The sequence below is a fragment of the Microcebus murinus genome, chromosome X (assembly GCF_040939455.1).
Source record: "Microcebus murinus isolate Inina chromosome X, M.murinus_Inina_mat1.0, whole genome shotgun sequence".
NCBI classification, from domain to species: domain Eukaryota; kingdom Metazoa; phylum Chordata; class Mammalia; order Primates; family Cheirogaleidae; genus Microcebus; species Microcebus murinus.
Window position 1 is genome coordinate 6414255 of NC_134136.1, and position 16321 is coordinate 6430575.

Consider the following 16321-nt stretch of genomic DNA (forward strand, 5'->3'; position numbering starts at 1 on the left):
AAAATACATCCTATGGGGAGTAGAGGGGAGAAAGGGATGGGTGAAAACCTATCTAATGGGTACAATGAACACTATCTGGGAGACGGGCACACTTTAAACCTAGACTCAAGCATTACAAAAGTGATCCATGTATCTAAAAACACTTGTAGCCCCATAATACTTTGAAATAAATAAAATAAAATAAAATACATCCTATGGCCTAGTAAGGCTTCACCACAGCATTACTTTTATTTTTTTCTAAACTAGCCAAGACTTCAAGAGTTCATAGAAATATTTATCTAGACATTTACCCTAAAGAATAAATTTCAATTCAAATAAATATAAAAGAGGAATTGTTAGTATGATTCAACCTTTTCTCCATGAAAAAAAAAAAGACACAGATTCTTAAGTTTGAAGTCATCACTATTTCTCTTACTAGGCTTTGACAATTTCTAAAGCAGTTTATTTTCCAATCATAACACTTCAAAATTCTGACCACCAACTATATGCTACATGTCATTAGAAGGGCCCATCCAGAGTGGCATGGGTAGGCAATATGTTTTGGAAGAACACAGTACTAAACAACTGGTCTATTTCTCTAAGAAGCTTTCTGTTTCACAGTTCAGAAGAAATCCAACCAGGTTACTACAGGAATGCTGGCTCAGAGGTGGCTTCAGGACACTTCTGAAAACTAATCTGCTCCTTGGAAGTCATATAATTCTGTTATTTTTTCAAAACATATTCAAATGGAACTGTAAGCAACAGTCATGATAAAGATAAGTACCTATTAACGTATGTTCCAACTCTTTACAAAGCCTTTTATTGAGGGAAAAATATTAATAAAAATTGCTTCTTTGGGAGAATCCCCTTCCTTAATTCATTCCTATCTATATATGGTTCCCTCTCCTTACAGATCAAAAGAAGAAATTTTCTAAAAATAAAAAGAATGGACAGTGCATGATCTTGTCACATTTTAAAGCCTGAAGCATTGATTATAAAGTAATGAAACTGTAACTCCTACAAGAAAATCTCTATCATTACTTCGCTCCAAATGAAAGAGACCATCCCTTTAATACATCCTGTTACAGAAAACATTTAACATAGCCTCCTTTGTGGGGAGACTTTATTCAATTATGACAAATGTCACACATACTCAAAGGTTTCTGCTACATTCTTTTCCAACATTCAATGAATTAGAGTGGGAAGCAGAGGCAGGGGCTTGAACAGTCTTCTCTTTAAATAAGTGGCTCAAAGGAACTCATTTTAAAAACATGGAGGGCCTCCAAGCTATCCTCTTGCCTCAGCCTCCAGAGTAGCTGGGAGCCCAGGTGCACGCCACCACACCCACTAATTTTTGTTTTTTGTAGAGACAGAGTCTTGCTCTTGCTCTGGCTGGTCTCAATCTCCTAGCCTCAAGCAATTCTCCTGCCTTGGCCTCCCAGAGTGCTAGGATTATAGGCGTGAGCCACTATGCCTGGCCAGGACTCAACTTTTATACCATTCTCAGCTCATTTCATTCTCTTCTTTGCTGTTTTACTGCCTTAGTCACTTTCTTGCCTACCCATCAACCCTTGTTACCATACAGCTCTGCTACTCCCATCAAAATTTTAACTTAAACAGATAACCTGGGGAATTGAGGACCCAGTGGAGGATTCTTGATTGCTATCTATTTTTGTCTTCCTGGAATGGCCTTATCAGCCATTTCTGTCCTCAAGTTCCAGCTTCTAAGTCAGGATAAAATTAATAGGAAGCATAGGGAGGTGGGAATGACAGAAGGTATCTGTACTTTGTGTTCTCCTAAACTGGCTGTTTTTTAATTCAGGTACATTAGCTGGCATTAATTATACACATACATTCCGCTTCTACCCAAACCAAGTGATAGTCCCTCTCACCTACTCTTCTGAAGATACGGATCTATATATCTGTGAACTGATTATATAAGAATATATACCTGTATACAACCATATCTGTATAAATCTGTCTCTCTCCAGGTTTATGTATATCCAGGTATTTATTGAACATCTGAGTCTAGAACCACTCATCTAGAACAGGAACAAACTCAGTCCACTGCTATTTTTATAATAAAGTTGTATTAGAACACAATCATGTTCATTGTTTATATATTGCCTCTGGCTGCATTTGTACAACAACCACAGAGCTGAGTGGTTGGGCAGAGACCACATATGATCTACAAAATGTAAAATATTTACTATCTGGCCCTTTAGAGAAACAGTTTTCTGACCCCTGGCCTAGATTAATGCTTTATCAGGTTTAAGGAAAAAAGTTAATGAGACATAATAAAAATATATTTTAAGTTGTAATGCAAGTTCATAGAAATTTTAGAATTCCCACAGAAACTTTTCGTTTTGAAAGATGTTTTCTATTGCTATAATGTTTTGAAACATTTTAAAGTTATTATTGAGGTGGTATGAAAAATATTTTTGGGCTACATGAAAAGTTATTTAATGGAACATTAAAACATTTTAGAATGGGCAAGTCAGTGTTTCCCTACTTTTCCCCCCTTCCTCTGTTAAATTCTTTCTACCTGGGCCAAATAAGGAAAAATGTCAACTTTGCAGAATTATTGACAAACAGGGAGACAACAGATTTCTTCTAATGGCATTGAAAAAATGGTCAAATTGTACCATTTATGGAATTCCAGTTCTATTGATATTAATTTCTAGCCAAACAAAACAATAAACAAAATACTGAGATCAAAATAGCAAAACATCATTAAGAATAGGATGTAGGCCTGGCGCGGTGGCTCATGCCTGTAATCCTAGCTCTCTGGGAGGCCGAGGCGGGCGGATTGCTCAAGGTCAGGAGTTCAAAACCAGCCTGAGCAAGAGCGAGACCCCGTCTCTACTATAAATAGAAAGAAATTAATTGGCCAACTGATATGTATATAAAAAAAAAATTAGCCGGGCATGGTGGCGCATGCCTGTAGTCCCAGCTACTTGGGAGGCTGAGTCAGAAGGATCGCTCGAGCCCAGGAGTTTGAGGTTGCTGTGAGCGAGGCTGACGCCACGGGCACTCACTCTAGCCTGGACAACAAAGCGAGACTCTGTCTCAAAAAAAAAAAAAAAAAAGAATAGGATGTAGAATTTGGGGGATGGGTAGGATTACAGGTGATTTTTTAACATTATTCTATATTTTCCAAATTTCTACAATGGTATATTTTTACAAAAGTCATGAAAATATTGATCTGTACTACGTGGGCTACAGCAAAAATTCCAACAACTTTTTTTTTGGTGGAGGAACAACAAATGTCTGCTGTTGCTAAGGACAACACAGTGGGACCTTCTTAATGCCAAGAATTGCAACCCTGCAATATGATCAAATCTCAATAATCTGATTTATGGATGAAGACTGGAGTTCAGATTGCCTAAATCTGAGGGAGACCACTGGAGAAAACAGCTGGTATAAAGAGAATCTTTCCCACTAATGGAAAAGCATTCACTGACAGCTGAATACTTCAACATTAAAAATCCCATGTAGCACAGAATATTGTATTCTTGGTCATTCAAGAGGATGTGGCTCTCTGTGTGTCTGAACAGTTCTATAAAGGATGTCTATTTACTGAAGGGAAGTTCCTTAAAGCTTAAAGGCATCTGTTGTCTCTGGCCTCATTTTGCCAGGGCAGGGAGATACAGACTCTGAAACAGTGGCCCCTTAAAACCAACAAATAAAGTCTTTACTTGTGTTTAGTCAAGAAGGTCTGCTTATTTGTGCCAGTTACCCTCACACAAATACCACGAATCATTTTTAAAAATAAAGTAAAATCATAGATACCTGTCCCCAAACATTTTTCTCAATGAGAATAAACATAGTAGAGACTGTAGAATACATTTACTTAGAAAGAGGGTTATAAATTTTAGGAATGATTCCAGGATAGAATTTTCCACTGCATTAGAACAGACTGTGCCCTCTCCCCCTGAATCAGCAAGTTTCAAGTTTCCACTGCAAAAAAACACAAACAAACAAACAAACAAAACACCAGTACAATACAGGAAATCCTTTTGAGATGTAATTTCAAGAAGATGAAGACAAAGAGGGAAAGGCAAAATATAATTCTCTTGGCTTCTGTGGGTTACATTTCCTTCAATCCCTGCTTTTCTCCCAACCCCCAACAACACACAGCTCCAGATCTCTTTGTATTTTTATTCTGAGTACCTGCTCCAGTTCATAGGCCTTTGCCTTATCCTCATCCCGGTCTGCATTCTTCCGATAGGCCAGGCCCAAACCCCACACAGCCAAGATGCTGTACACGTTATCTCGGACCCAGGCATCTTTCTGATCATAGCTGGCTGGAAGCAAGCCAGTCACTGGATTCTGCAAGGCCAAGAAAAAGAAGACAGGCAGGTAATCATGGGGTGTTAATATTAGGAAACTGTCCACTGAATAAGTTTCTTAGGGACTTTTTTGAGTTTTATAACCTCCTCTTCTTCTGACCAATTGCAGACTAATGCTATCTTCCCCACCCCATCCCCCAGCTTTATTGTGGTACAATCAACAAATAAAAGCTGTATATATTTAAGGAGTACAACATGATAAGTTGATATATGTATTCATTGTGAAATGATTACTACAATCAAGTTATTTAATACATCCACCATCTCACATAGTTACCCTTTCTTTTGTGGTGAGAATACCTGATATATTCTCTCTTGCAAATTTCAAGTATACAATACAATATTAACTACAGTCACCATGCTGCTGTACATTAGATCACCAGAACTTACTCATCTTATAATGGCAAGTTTGTACCCTTTGCATATGCTAGCTTGAATAAGGGGAAAGGTGGCTGAAACCTTACAAGACAGAAATGTGGGTATTACTAAGAGGCATTATTAACACATTAACTGCCATGTGAGTTGTATTTAACTCACACTAGTTTTGAACCCAGGGTCTCGTGAATCACATGCAACTCATGTCTCTTCACCTTGGGAGCCTCGAGAACTATTTTTCAAGCTGCATATAACTCACACACAGAAAACAATAAAAAAACAAATTTTTCATTAAATTAGGATCGTTTTGTTTTTGAAGTTTTTATTCTATTTTTGTAATAAAACATCGTGGCCCCAAGGAAAAATTTTTTTTCCTAGTGTGGCAGTCAATGTGTTAAAGGTATTATTAAATTAAATTAAAGGTATTATTAAATTAAATTAAATTAAAGGGTATTATTAAAAGAAAGTGTTAACTTTCCACTTAGAAAAATGAACTATTAATGAAAAACCAGCAGTAAAGGAGTAGAAAAAATATAATTAACGGTGCATACAAAGGGCCTCCGATCTTCACAATAGTCTAGGCGTAAGATAAATGGTCCCCTACCTCTTTTTGCGGAGGGAGGGGAAGGAGAAGACTCCTAAATTCGTGGTGCGGGGGTGTTAATAAACAAGTGTCAACACATCTTGCAACTTTGTCACCGGAACCCAGCTGGCAGGGGCGAGGGTGGGAGGGGGGGCGCACCGAAGCCATGGCTAAGGGGTTCAGGGCTAACAGTGACTGACTCTGGTTGTGTTCCAGACTCAACCTTTCCTTCAGGGTCCCGTAGGGCCTCCCCAGCTAGGGGGTGGGAGAACCTGCTACAGACAGACACACACACACACACACACACACACTCGGGAGTTCGCCCAGGGTTTCCGTCCAGGATATCACACTCCATCCTTGGCGATTACAGGCGACACCCCTACACTTACCTGGTGGCACAGGATGGTCTGATGTACCAGGCGAGCATAGCCGTCCAGCCGGACTCCCGAGTTACTCCGGCTCCTCATCGCGCCGCGTTTCTAATCCCCTCAGAGAAACAGCCCCGGTGCCGCCCTCAGTGCCTGAGAAACGAGGCTCCAACGCAGCTCCACCCTCGCTTGTGAGAGAGGCCGGAGCGCCAGGCCCGGCAGAGCCCTGCCACCGCTCGCGGCCCCAGCGGCCTCCGGGGCCCACCACACGCCGGCGCGGGCCCGAGCCTCTCGAGGTCTAGGGCCCCGCCGCAGCGCCCCCGTCACCGCTCGGTGCCCCCCTTAGTCCGGTCCAGCTTCCGCGTGTGGCTCCTGCATCCTCCGGCTCAACTCCCGGAGACCGCTGCGGCCCAGACCCTCCGAACGGCAGCCGCCAACAGGTCACCGGCCGCGGCGCCGCCTCCACCTTGCCAGGAGACGCGAGCGGGAGGCGGGGCGGGCGCGCCGGGTCCTGGCAGCTGCGCGCTGGGCCCCGCGGCCGAGAATGTGTCGCCGTAGGCAAAGTGCTTTCCGAGGTTTATTTTTGAGACACCTCAAATGACTAGGTTTTCTACACTTGCTGTGCACACGGGATGTGGAAGAGGCTGTTCTCTTTTCTGCGGGACTAGTTTTAGGGAGCCATGGTCAACTTCAAAACTGAAAGGAAAGACGCGTTTGCGTTTAAGGTTTAAAGAATTGGATTTCCGAGTCTTAATTATATTTTATATTTTAGATTTTGATTAAAAGCTCAGATGAAACGCCTCACCCCACTCAAACCAAGCAAGGACAAACTCCCTCAGGTACTTTATTCCTTAGAAACTGGCGAGTCAGGGGCTTGGGAAGGAGGAGGCAGCGGTGCGCTCCCAGGAAGCCAGTGTCCCAGCACTTGAGGGCGGCCTTGGCAGGACTTGAGCAGGAGGAGATCCTGTAATGGCTTTAGAAAGCCTCCCTCATGTGCACGTAGGTCACAAGGCTGAGGCAAAAAAGACTCAGCTTAAAATAAAGGGGAAAGGAGGCTGGAAAAGAAGCTTATCACTAGCTTCAGGTCGCAGCCCGCGAGGTGGCTCCAGCCCCAGTGCCTTTGCTCCCTCCATCGACTGTCCCCCCTACCCCCACCTCTTGCTCTCTGCTTGTTCAAACCCCTGCTCTCCTCTCAAGGCTCAGCTTACATACCACCTACTCTCTGAATCACGGGATAAGAGAGTTAGACCGATTGACCTTTCAAGTTCTAAGCCTTCCCTAGCCATCTCACCCAGGCCACCGTGATTTTGCATTTTCTTTTATCTCTCCTCATAAGCTCCCTCCGTTCCACCACTCCCGGTCCTTCCCCCCACCCCCACCCCCACTCCGCTCACTTTAGCACAGAGCCAGGCACCTAGGAGCTGAATAGTAAACTCGGTGGTGATGATGATGATGAAGAAGGAGGAATGCTCAAGAACTCAGATCCTGGACTTTCAGTTTCAAAAGCCAGTAAGGGATACAGTGACACACTTAGAATTCTCTAGAGAATACTTTCCATTGCAGTCATTAGTTACACAAATACAATGACTAGCAAATAACTTCAAGACCTTGTCGTACAGGGGGAGAAACGGGTTACCAGAGAAAGCAAGTTCATTTTGGAGGAAAAGGCACTTGATCATTCCTGCTCTGCCCCAACTCCCTGACATCTTTCCCCTCAGCCTGTAGCCTCAGAAGCCTTTTCTCTACCCTTGTACCCTTCAAGCTACTGCCCTCTTTTTTTCACCTCACCATCATTTAAACATGTTTACAAAGTATTAAAGTGATAAACGATCACTGAAGAAAATTTAAAAAGTATAGAAAATAAAACAAAGAAAATATTAAAATCACCCCATAAATTTCTTTAAACAGCCACCTGTTACTATTTTAATTAATTTTTTTTCTAGTCTTTTTATTCCTTCTGCAGAGACCTTCCCCTCCCTCCCCAAGTTGTTTGGAAGTATGACTAGATTAAATATGCCAGAAGTAGGCTGTTACTAGCAAAGATAGCTGGCAGGCTATCAAGAGGCCTTGCTGGATGGCATTGCCTTGGTGCTCTTAACCTTAGTTCAGTCTGAGCTCTCAGTTTTGCAGTCTCAGAAACTTGATCTCAGTGTCCAAGAACTGGTCAGACTTAGGAGGCTGATTCCTGTTGATTACTTCATACGAGCCTCATGTATGAAAACCAGAATGCTGATTGATAAGAGAAAAAGAACTGTGACACAGTTTATATTGACCTGACTACCACATTCCCTCCCTTTAATAATGTGTGAGCCTCATTACTTACTAGGTGCTATTTTGTTTTATACAATAGTCCTATGAAGTAGACAATATTATTAACTCCATTTTAGAGATGGAGAAACTAGGGCACATGAAAATTAAGTAACTGATGAGTCTGCTCTGCCCATGTTGGCTCCACTGACTCACTTATCTATGTCTCCATGGCTCACTGACACATTCTTTCTTTAGAAATATCAAAATTGTCAGCCACATTATAGGCAAGTCTTGTCAGTCTGGAAGCCATTATATTTCTTGAAGGTGATTTTTCTATTTGATTCATTTTACATTCATTGTACATTTATTTGAGAGTTATTGTTTAACTCTCAAATAAAATTTTACTTCCAAGTTCCTGGGAGCATTTTATTGTTGCCCCTTTAAATTACCTGGAGGTTTTAATCATACTAATTTTTAAAAATCCAAAAATTCTAAAAGCTCACATTGGATAAGTATTTTTCATGGTTTTATGTTTTATATTAATACCTACATTAATCTTCTCGCTAGTAGATATCTCATAGTTTCCTAGCTGTTCTCTTATTATTAATAATTCTTTTATTTCATTTCTTGAAGAAAATAGCTCATAGACTATTGCCTTTCCATCATTTCCCATTAACTCTCTCTAAACATTATTTTTTTAAAGTATACAATAATATATGAATGGATTTTCCATGAACAAAGTTAAAATATTACAGATAAAGTTCCATGTGTCTATCACCTTCTATGACAGTCCCCTCTATTTCCCTTCCAAAGGGGGGTAAACAAACCATTACTGAATTGGTTTGTATCCTTCCAGAATTTTTTTAATGAATTTACATGTATATGTAGAAATGCATATAAAATATGAAGTGTCCTTTTCTGTGTATTCTTTTAATATAAACTATATTATTATTATACAGTACCTACAGTTTTGCAAATTGCTTTGTCCATCCTAAACAATGTCATGGAGATCTAGTTCTGTTATTACATGAGATCTCTCATACACCATGGCTTATAAGTAGGCATTTCTCTATTGATGAGCATTTAGTTTGTCTCCAGGTTAGAGCTCTTGACAATAGTACTTCAGTGGACATACATATATGTTTTCTTGTGAATACATACAGGTTTTGGAAATAGGCATTTAAAATTTTGATATAGCCAAAAAGCCATTGAAACTATTTGCACCAACCAGCAGTATATGAATGTCCCCATTTCCCCCATCCTTATCAGTACTTGATATTATTAAACTTTAATTTTAATCAATCTTATGGATGCAAAATGATATTATATTTTTATTTTAATTTCCCTGAATACTAATATCATTGAGCATCTTTTTAAGTTTGTTTTATTTAATTTGTGTTTATTTATATCGTTTATTTGTTTTATTTCCTTTTCTGGTTCATAACTGTTCATATACTTAGTGATTTCTCTACTGAGTTGTCTTTTTCTTATTGAGTTATAGAAATTTTTAAAAATTATATATTCTGGATTTTAATTTTGTCTAAAAGAATATTACACGTTTTTTCATAAGTGGTTTGTCTATTAAAATTATTTATGATGTCTTTTTTTCATATACCTTTTATTTTTAATGAAGTCAAATGTATGAGTCTTTTCCCTTTTATCTTAATTTAGAAGACTTTTGTAGTGGGTTGATCAGTGCCCCCTCAAAAGAAGATATGTCCACCTGGAAACTGTAAATGTGACCTTATTTGGAAAAAAGATCTTTGCAGATGTAATTAAGGATGTGGAGATGAGATCCAGTCAGATTTCCCGACTGGACCCTAAATCTAACGACAAGTGTCCCTATAGGAAGAGGAGACAACATATATAGAGAGAAGGAAGGCAGCCATGTGAAGACCCAAGGAGAGACAAGAGTGACACATTTACAAGCCAATGAACACCAGGGTTTGCCAGCAGCTATCAGAAGCTAGGAGAAAGGCATGGAATGGATTGTCCCTCAGAGCTTCCAGAAGGAATCAACCCTGCTGACACCTTGATTTAGGACTTCTGGCCTCCAGACTGTGAAAGAATAAATTTCTATTGTTTTAAGCCACTCAGTTTGTGACAATTTATTGCAGTAGCCCTAAGAAACTGACAAAGCCTTCCTGCTCCTAAGATTGTCAATACAATATCATTTTTCTAATATTTTTATTGTTGTGCTTTTTATTCTGTAACTTTTAATTCCTTTATATTTTAATAAATTGGATTAGATAGAAATTTAATTTAATATTTTTCTAAATGGTTAGCTAATTGTGCTAATATCATTGAGTTATTCTTTTCCCATTGATTCAAAATGCTATTTTGAGCATACCCATGGATCTGTTCCATTAATCTGTTTTTCTCTTCTTCCACCAATATTGCAGTGACTTGGAATTTTAGAATTATAAAACTCCAAGGTCAGGTTCTAAGAAAAATTCTGATGTTTATTGTGATTGCATTGAATTTATAGATTTGTTTGGTAAGAATTGACATGTTGATAATACTTTCCTGTCTATAAAACATGTATATTTATTTCTTCAGAGCTTCCTCTGTTTCTCTCATTAAACTTTATAGTTTTCTCCATGAAAGTCTTGCATTTTTTTCTTTAGGTTTATTTCTTAGTATTTTACAGTTTTTGTTGCTATTATGAATAAGATCTTTTTTTTCTCTATATATATACATACAAAAACACACACAAACACACACACACATGGGCTTAGGGGGTGAAGAAAGAGAGAGTCTTGCTCTGTTGCCCAGGCTTGGAAGTATGGCATCTTCATATCATCATAGCTCACTGCAGACTCAAACTCCTGGGCTCAAGCGATCCTCCTGCCTCAGCCTCCCGGGTAGCTGGGACTACAGGTATGTGTCAACATACCTGGCTAATTTTTGTATTTTTTTGTAGAGACGGAGGCTCTATATGTTGTTCGGCTGGTCTCAAACTCCTGGCCTCAAGCATCCTCCCAAGTCGGTCTCCCAAAGTACTAGGATTACAGGTATGAGCCACCACACTTGGCCCTATTATATTTTAATTCATTATTATTGTGTATAAGAAAATAATTTGTGTATGTTTGTTTTATACCCACACTATGTTAAACTCTTACGTTAGATTCAGTGGTTTTAAGGTGATATTTTTGGATATTCTAGATGGATAGTCATTTTATTTACCAATGGTAACAATTGCATCTTTGTCTTTCAAATCTCAATGATTGTTATAGCAGAGCTAGTGATTATCACTTCTTGCTTCTGACTTTATTGGGACTGGGTCTAATATTTCACAATTAAATATGTCTGCAGCAGGTTTCCAGAAGATACCGTTATCACTTTAAAATAGTTTATCTCCTTCGATTCTTAAAACTTTATTATTGAATTGAATTTTATTGGATTATTTTTCTGCATCTATTGAAAAAATCATATAGTTTTATTCCTTTACTTGCTTCCTGTGTGAATTACATCAATAGCCTTGCTTATGGTGAAACATATTTTCATTCTTAAGATAAACCACACTTAGTTATGATGAACTATTCTTTAATGCACACTAGATTCAATGTACTAATATTTTATTTAGGATTTTTGTATCTTTGTTTTTGAATTATATTGGCCTATGCTTTCTATTATTATGACGTCCTTGTTTGGTTTCAGTATCAAGATTATGATTGGTTGTAAAATGAGTTTGGTAGTTTCCCATCTTTTCCTATTCTCTAAAACTATTTATATGAAATGAATATTATGTGTTACTTGAAGTCTTGATGGAACTCATCTGGGAGAACTCACTCACTTGGTGCCTTTTTGTGAACAGGTAGACTTGTGAAAAGCATTTCAATTTCTTCTCTAGTTTTTGCATTATCCAGATTTTCAATTTCTTGTTGGGTCAATTTTGATAATTAATATTTTCCTAGAAGCTTACCAATTTAATCTAGTTCAGGGTTTCTCAATCTCAGCATTATTGACATTTTGAGCTGGATGATTCTTGGTTGTGGGAAGCTGTCCTGTGCATTGTAGAATGTTTAGCAACATCCCTGGTCAGTAACACCCCACCTCCCATTTGCGACAACCAAAATGTTTCCAGATACTGAAAAATATCCTGTGGAGGTCAAAATTTGGCAGTATAATCTATAAAATTTTGCATTAAACTTTTAGGTTTCGTCTAAATCTGAATCATATCTGCTTTTGTATTCTTGATGTACTTTATTTGTGCCTTCTTTCTTTATAAGATGAACATGCCAAGAAATTTGTGTATTTTATTAGTAATTTCACAGACCAGCTGTTAGTGTTGGCAATCAATTATATCTTTATGTTTCTAATCCATTATGACCTAAGTGAATACATTTTAAAATTTAAAAATACTTTATTACAAAAATAGAATGTAAAATACAATGAACCCCATCGCCTAGCTTCAACAATTATCAACTTATAGCCAATCTTGTTTCTTTCATTTACACTCTCACCTGTCCTCCTCCATATTATTCTGATGCAAATCCCATATTTAATATTCTTCCATCCATAAATATTATATACCTATAAAAGTTAAGAAAGCTTTATTAAATATAACCACACTACCATTATTACACGTAAAAATACAATTTCTTAATATTATCAAATATCCTTTCTTTGTTCAAATTTCCCAGCTGTTTCATAAATGCCTGTGTGTGCGTGTGTGTGTGTGTGTGTGTGTGTGTGAGAGAGAGAGAGAGAGAGAGAGAGAGAGATATTTATAGTTTGTAAGAATCAGAACCAAATAAGGTCCATGCATTGCATTTGTTGGGTATGTCTCTTAAGTCTTTAAGTCTCCCATAGGTTTCCCCTCTTATCTCTCCTTTTATTCTTAACAATTTGTTGAAGAAGAAATCAAGTTGTTTGTCCAGTAGGGTTTCTCCAATTGAACTTTGTCAATTGCATTCCTATGGCATCATTTAACATATTCTCTGTCTTCTTTATTTCCTATGAACTGGTGCTTTACTTTAGAGGCTCTATTAGATGCAGGTTCAATTTCCTTGGCTAGACTGCTCAAAGGTTACATGGAGTTCTTCCATCAGGAGGCACAACATGTGTGGTTGTCCCTCGATGACTAGATACCTTAATTCATTAAAAGTTGTAAAATAATGATAGCCTATCACTCCACATTCATTTATTAGCTGAAATTTTTCATAAAGAAAATTTCCCTTCATCTACTATTTGGTATACAGTTTGCGTAGGACAGGCAGGGTAAGTGCTTAATTCTTTCCCTTTATTTACTGGTTTTCAAAATAATGAGTTGGTTCCCTATCACCTTTCAAATGTGACCATTTTTCAGTATTATCATAAACATGTGGATTTAAACATTTGAGGTATTTCAATCCATTACAGTTATTTTCCTTATTGATACTCAAATTGTCTTATCTTTGGCCAGTGAGAGCCTCTATACACTGGCTCCTGTGTCCTTTTGACACAGTCCTAGTGGTTTGTGATAGCTTCTTTGATTTCTGAGAATTGAAGTTGTTGGAGGCTCTACTTATCCCACCCCAGACTAGAAGTCAGCCATTTCTCCTAGAAGCCCTGGTTCCTATTAGTGTAAAATGGTGTTTGGAAATAAAAATCTGGACCCTGGTCATTATGATTCCTCCAAATCAAAGTAAGAATTCTGGGAGTTTTACTTAACCTCAACAATCTTTATCTCCTTTTACCCACAACTAAAATCCTGGTTCTCAAGACAACAACATACAATCATTCATTTACTTTATCCCACAATATACAGAGAGCAGTTTCAGGCTCCCATTACCAGTGCTATACCACCAGAACTATGATTGCTACAAAGAGTTTAGGAGTCTTTTGAAAATATTTTTGTCCTTATCTTAGGATGTATACTGTTAGAATACACATTATGTTGCTGTGTTTTAAAGTCACTTTATGTGTGATTACGTCAGCATCTGGATACACAGGTTAATTTCTTTCATTTTGCTTTTGACTTTTTTTTTTTTCTTTGAGACAGAGTCTTACTCTGTTGCCCCAGCTAGAGTGCCGTGGCATCAGCCTAGCTCACAACAACGTCAAACTCCTGGGCTCAAACAATCCTCCTGCCTCAGCCTCCCAAGTAGCTGGGACTACAGGCATGTGCCACCATGCTCTGCTAATTTTTTCTCTATATATTTTTAGTTGTCCAGCTAATTTCTTTCTATTTTTAGTAAAGATGGGGTCTTGCTCTTCCTCAGGCTGGTCTTGAACTCCTGACCTCAAGTGTTCCCCCCACCTCGGCATTCCAGAGTGTGCTTTTGACTTTTAAGAATTGATTTCTTTTTATTTCGGCATATTATGGGGGTACAGATTTTAAGGTTTCAATAAATGCCCATTTCCCCCCTACCCCCAAAAGTCTGAGTCTCCATCATGACCATCCCCCAGATGGTGCACATCTCACTCATTATGTATGTATATACCCGCCCCCCTCCCCCCTCCCACCTGCCCAATACCCTATTACTGTAGTACCTATGTGACCACTTAGGTGCTACTCAGTTAATACCAGTTTGCTGGAGAATATATCTGGTGCTTGTTTTTCCATTCTTGGGATACTTCACTTAGTTGTATGGGTTCCAGCTCTAACCAGGAAAATATAAGATGTGCTATATCACCATTGTTTCTTAGAGCTGAATAGTACTCCATGGTATACATATACCACATTTTATTAATCCATTCTTGGATGGATGGGCACTTAGGCTGTTTCCACAGCCATGCAATTATGAATTGTGCTGCTATAAACATTCGAGTGCAGGTGTCTTTTTTGTAGAGTGTCATTGGATCATTTGGGTAGATGCCCAGCAATGGGATTGCTGGATCAAATGGTAGATTCACTTGTATCGCTTTAAGGTATCTCCATATTGCTCTCCACAGAGGTTGAACTAGTTTGCAGTCCCACCAGCAGTGTAGGAGTGTTCCTCTCTCTCCGCAACCATGCCAGCATTTATTGTTTGGAGATTTTTTTGATAAAGGCCATTCTCACTGGGGTTAAGTGATATCTCATTGTGGTATTGATTTGCATTTCCCTGATGATTAGAGATGTTGAGCATTTTTTCATATGTTTGTTGGCCATTCTTCTGTCTTCTTTAGAAAAATTTATGTTCAAGTCCTTTGCCCACTTTTTAATGGGGTTATTTGATTTTTTCTTCCTAATTTTCGTGAGTTCTAAGTATATTCTAGTTATCAGTCCCTTATCGGATGCGTAGGATGCAAAAATTTTCTCCCATTCTGTAGGTTGTCTGTGTACTTTCATGACTATTTCTTTGGCTGTGCAGAAGCTTTGTAGTTTGATCATGTCCCATTTATTTATTTTTGTTGCTGCTGTGATTGCCTTTGGGGACTTCTTCATAAACTCTTTGCCCAGGCCGATGTCTAGGAGAGTGTTTCCAACTTTTTCCTCTAGAGTTCTAATAGTTTCATACCTTAGGTTTAAGTCTGTTATCCAGCGTGAGTTGGTTTTTGTGAGAGGTGAAAGGTGTGGGTCCTGTTTTAGCCTTCCACAGGTGGCTATCCAGTTTTCCCAGCACCATTTATTGAAGAGGGATTCTTTTCCCCAGCGTATGTTTTTGTCTGCTTTGTCAAAGATTAGATGGCTATATGAGGATGGTTTTATATCAGGATTCTCACATCTGTTACAATGGTCAATATTCCTATTTTTGTGCCAATACCATATTGATTTAATTACTACAGCTTTGTAGTATAGTTTGATATCTGGCATATTAATGCCTCCCATTTTGTTTTTGTTGCCTAGAATTGCTCTTGATATTCGGGGTCTTCTTTGGTTCCATACGAAGCGTAAAATTATTTTTTCAATATCTGTGAAGAATGCTGATGGGATTTTAATAGGTATTGCATTGAATCTGTAGATCAGTTTGGGTAGTATAGACATTTTGATGATATTGAGTCTGCCGATCCACGAGCATGGTATGGATTTCCATCTGTTTACATCCTCTGCTATTTCCTTCCTCAGTGTTTCATAGTTCTCCCTGTAGAGGTCTTTTACGTCCTTGGTTAAGTATATTCCTAGGTACTTTAATTTCTTTGTTACTATTGTGAAGGGAATTGAGTCTTTGATTTGTTTCTCAATTAGATTGTTGTTGGCGTATATGAATGCCTCTGATTTCTGTGTATTGATTTTGTATCCTGAGACGTTACTAAATTCATTGATCAGTTCCAGGAGTTTCTTGGTTGAATCTTTGGGGTTTTCTAGATACAATATCATATCATCAGCAAACAGTGAAAGTTTGATCTCTTCTGCCCCTATTTGGATACCTTTGATTCCATTTTCCTGTCTGATTGCTGTAGCCAAGACTTCCAGTACTATGTTGAACAGAAGTGGAGATAGTGGGCAGCCTTGTCTGGTTCCAGTTCTAAGTGGGAATGATTTCAATTTTTCCCCAATCAGTATG

General features: G+C 38.5%; 1 protein-coding gene across 2 annotated transcripts in view; it reads right to left on the reverse strand.

Moving 5' to 3' along the window:
* Positions 1-6149, reverse strand: part of PHKA1 (phosphorylase kinase regulatory subunit alpha 1) — a 121268-nt gene extending 115119 nt beyond the window's left edge. Inside the window, exons 1-2 of one of the 2 annotated variants that reach the window (XM_012784356.3) lie at positions 5679-6149; positions 4153-4311 (exon numbers count right to left, since the gene is read on the reverse strand). In XM_012784356.3, coding sequence (XP_012639810.1) covers positions 4153-4311; positions 5679-5756 — 237 coding nt within the window. In that variant the 5' untranslated portion in view covers positions 5757-6149. The remainder of the gene's footprint in view (positions 1-4152; positions 4312-5678) is intronic. The other variant, XM_012784358.3, reaches the window with a different exon arrangement.
* Between the last annotated feature and the right edge of the window lie 10172 nt (positions 6150-16321).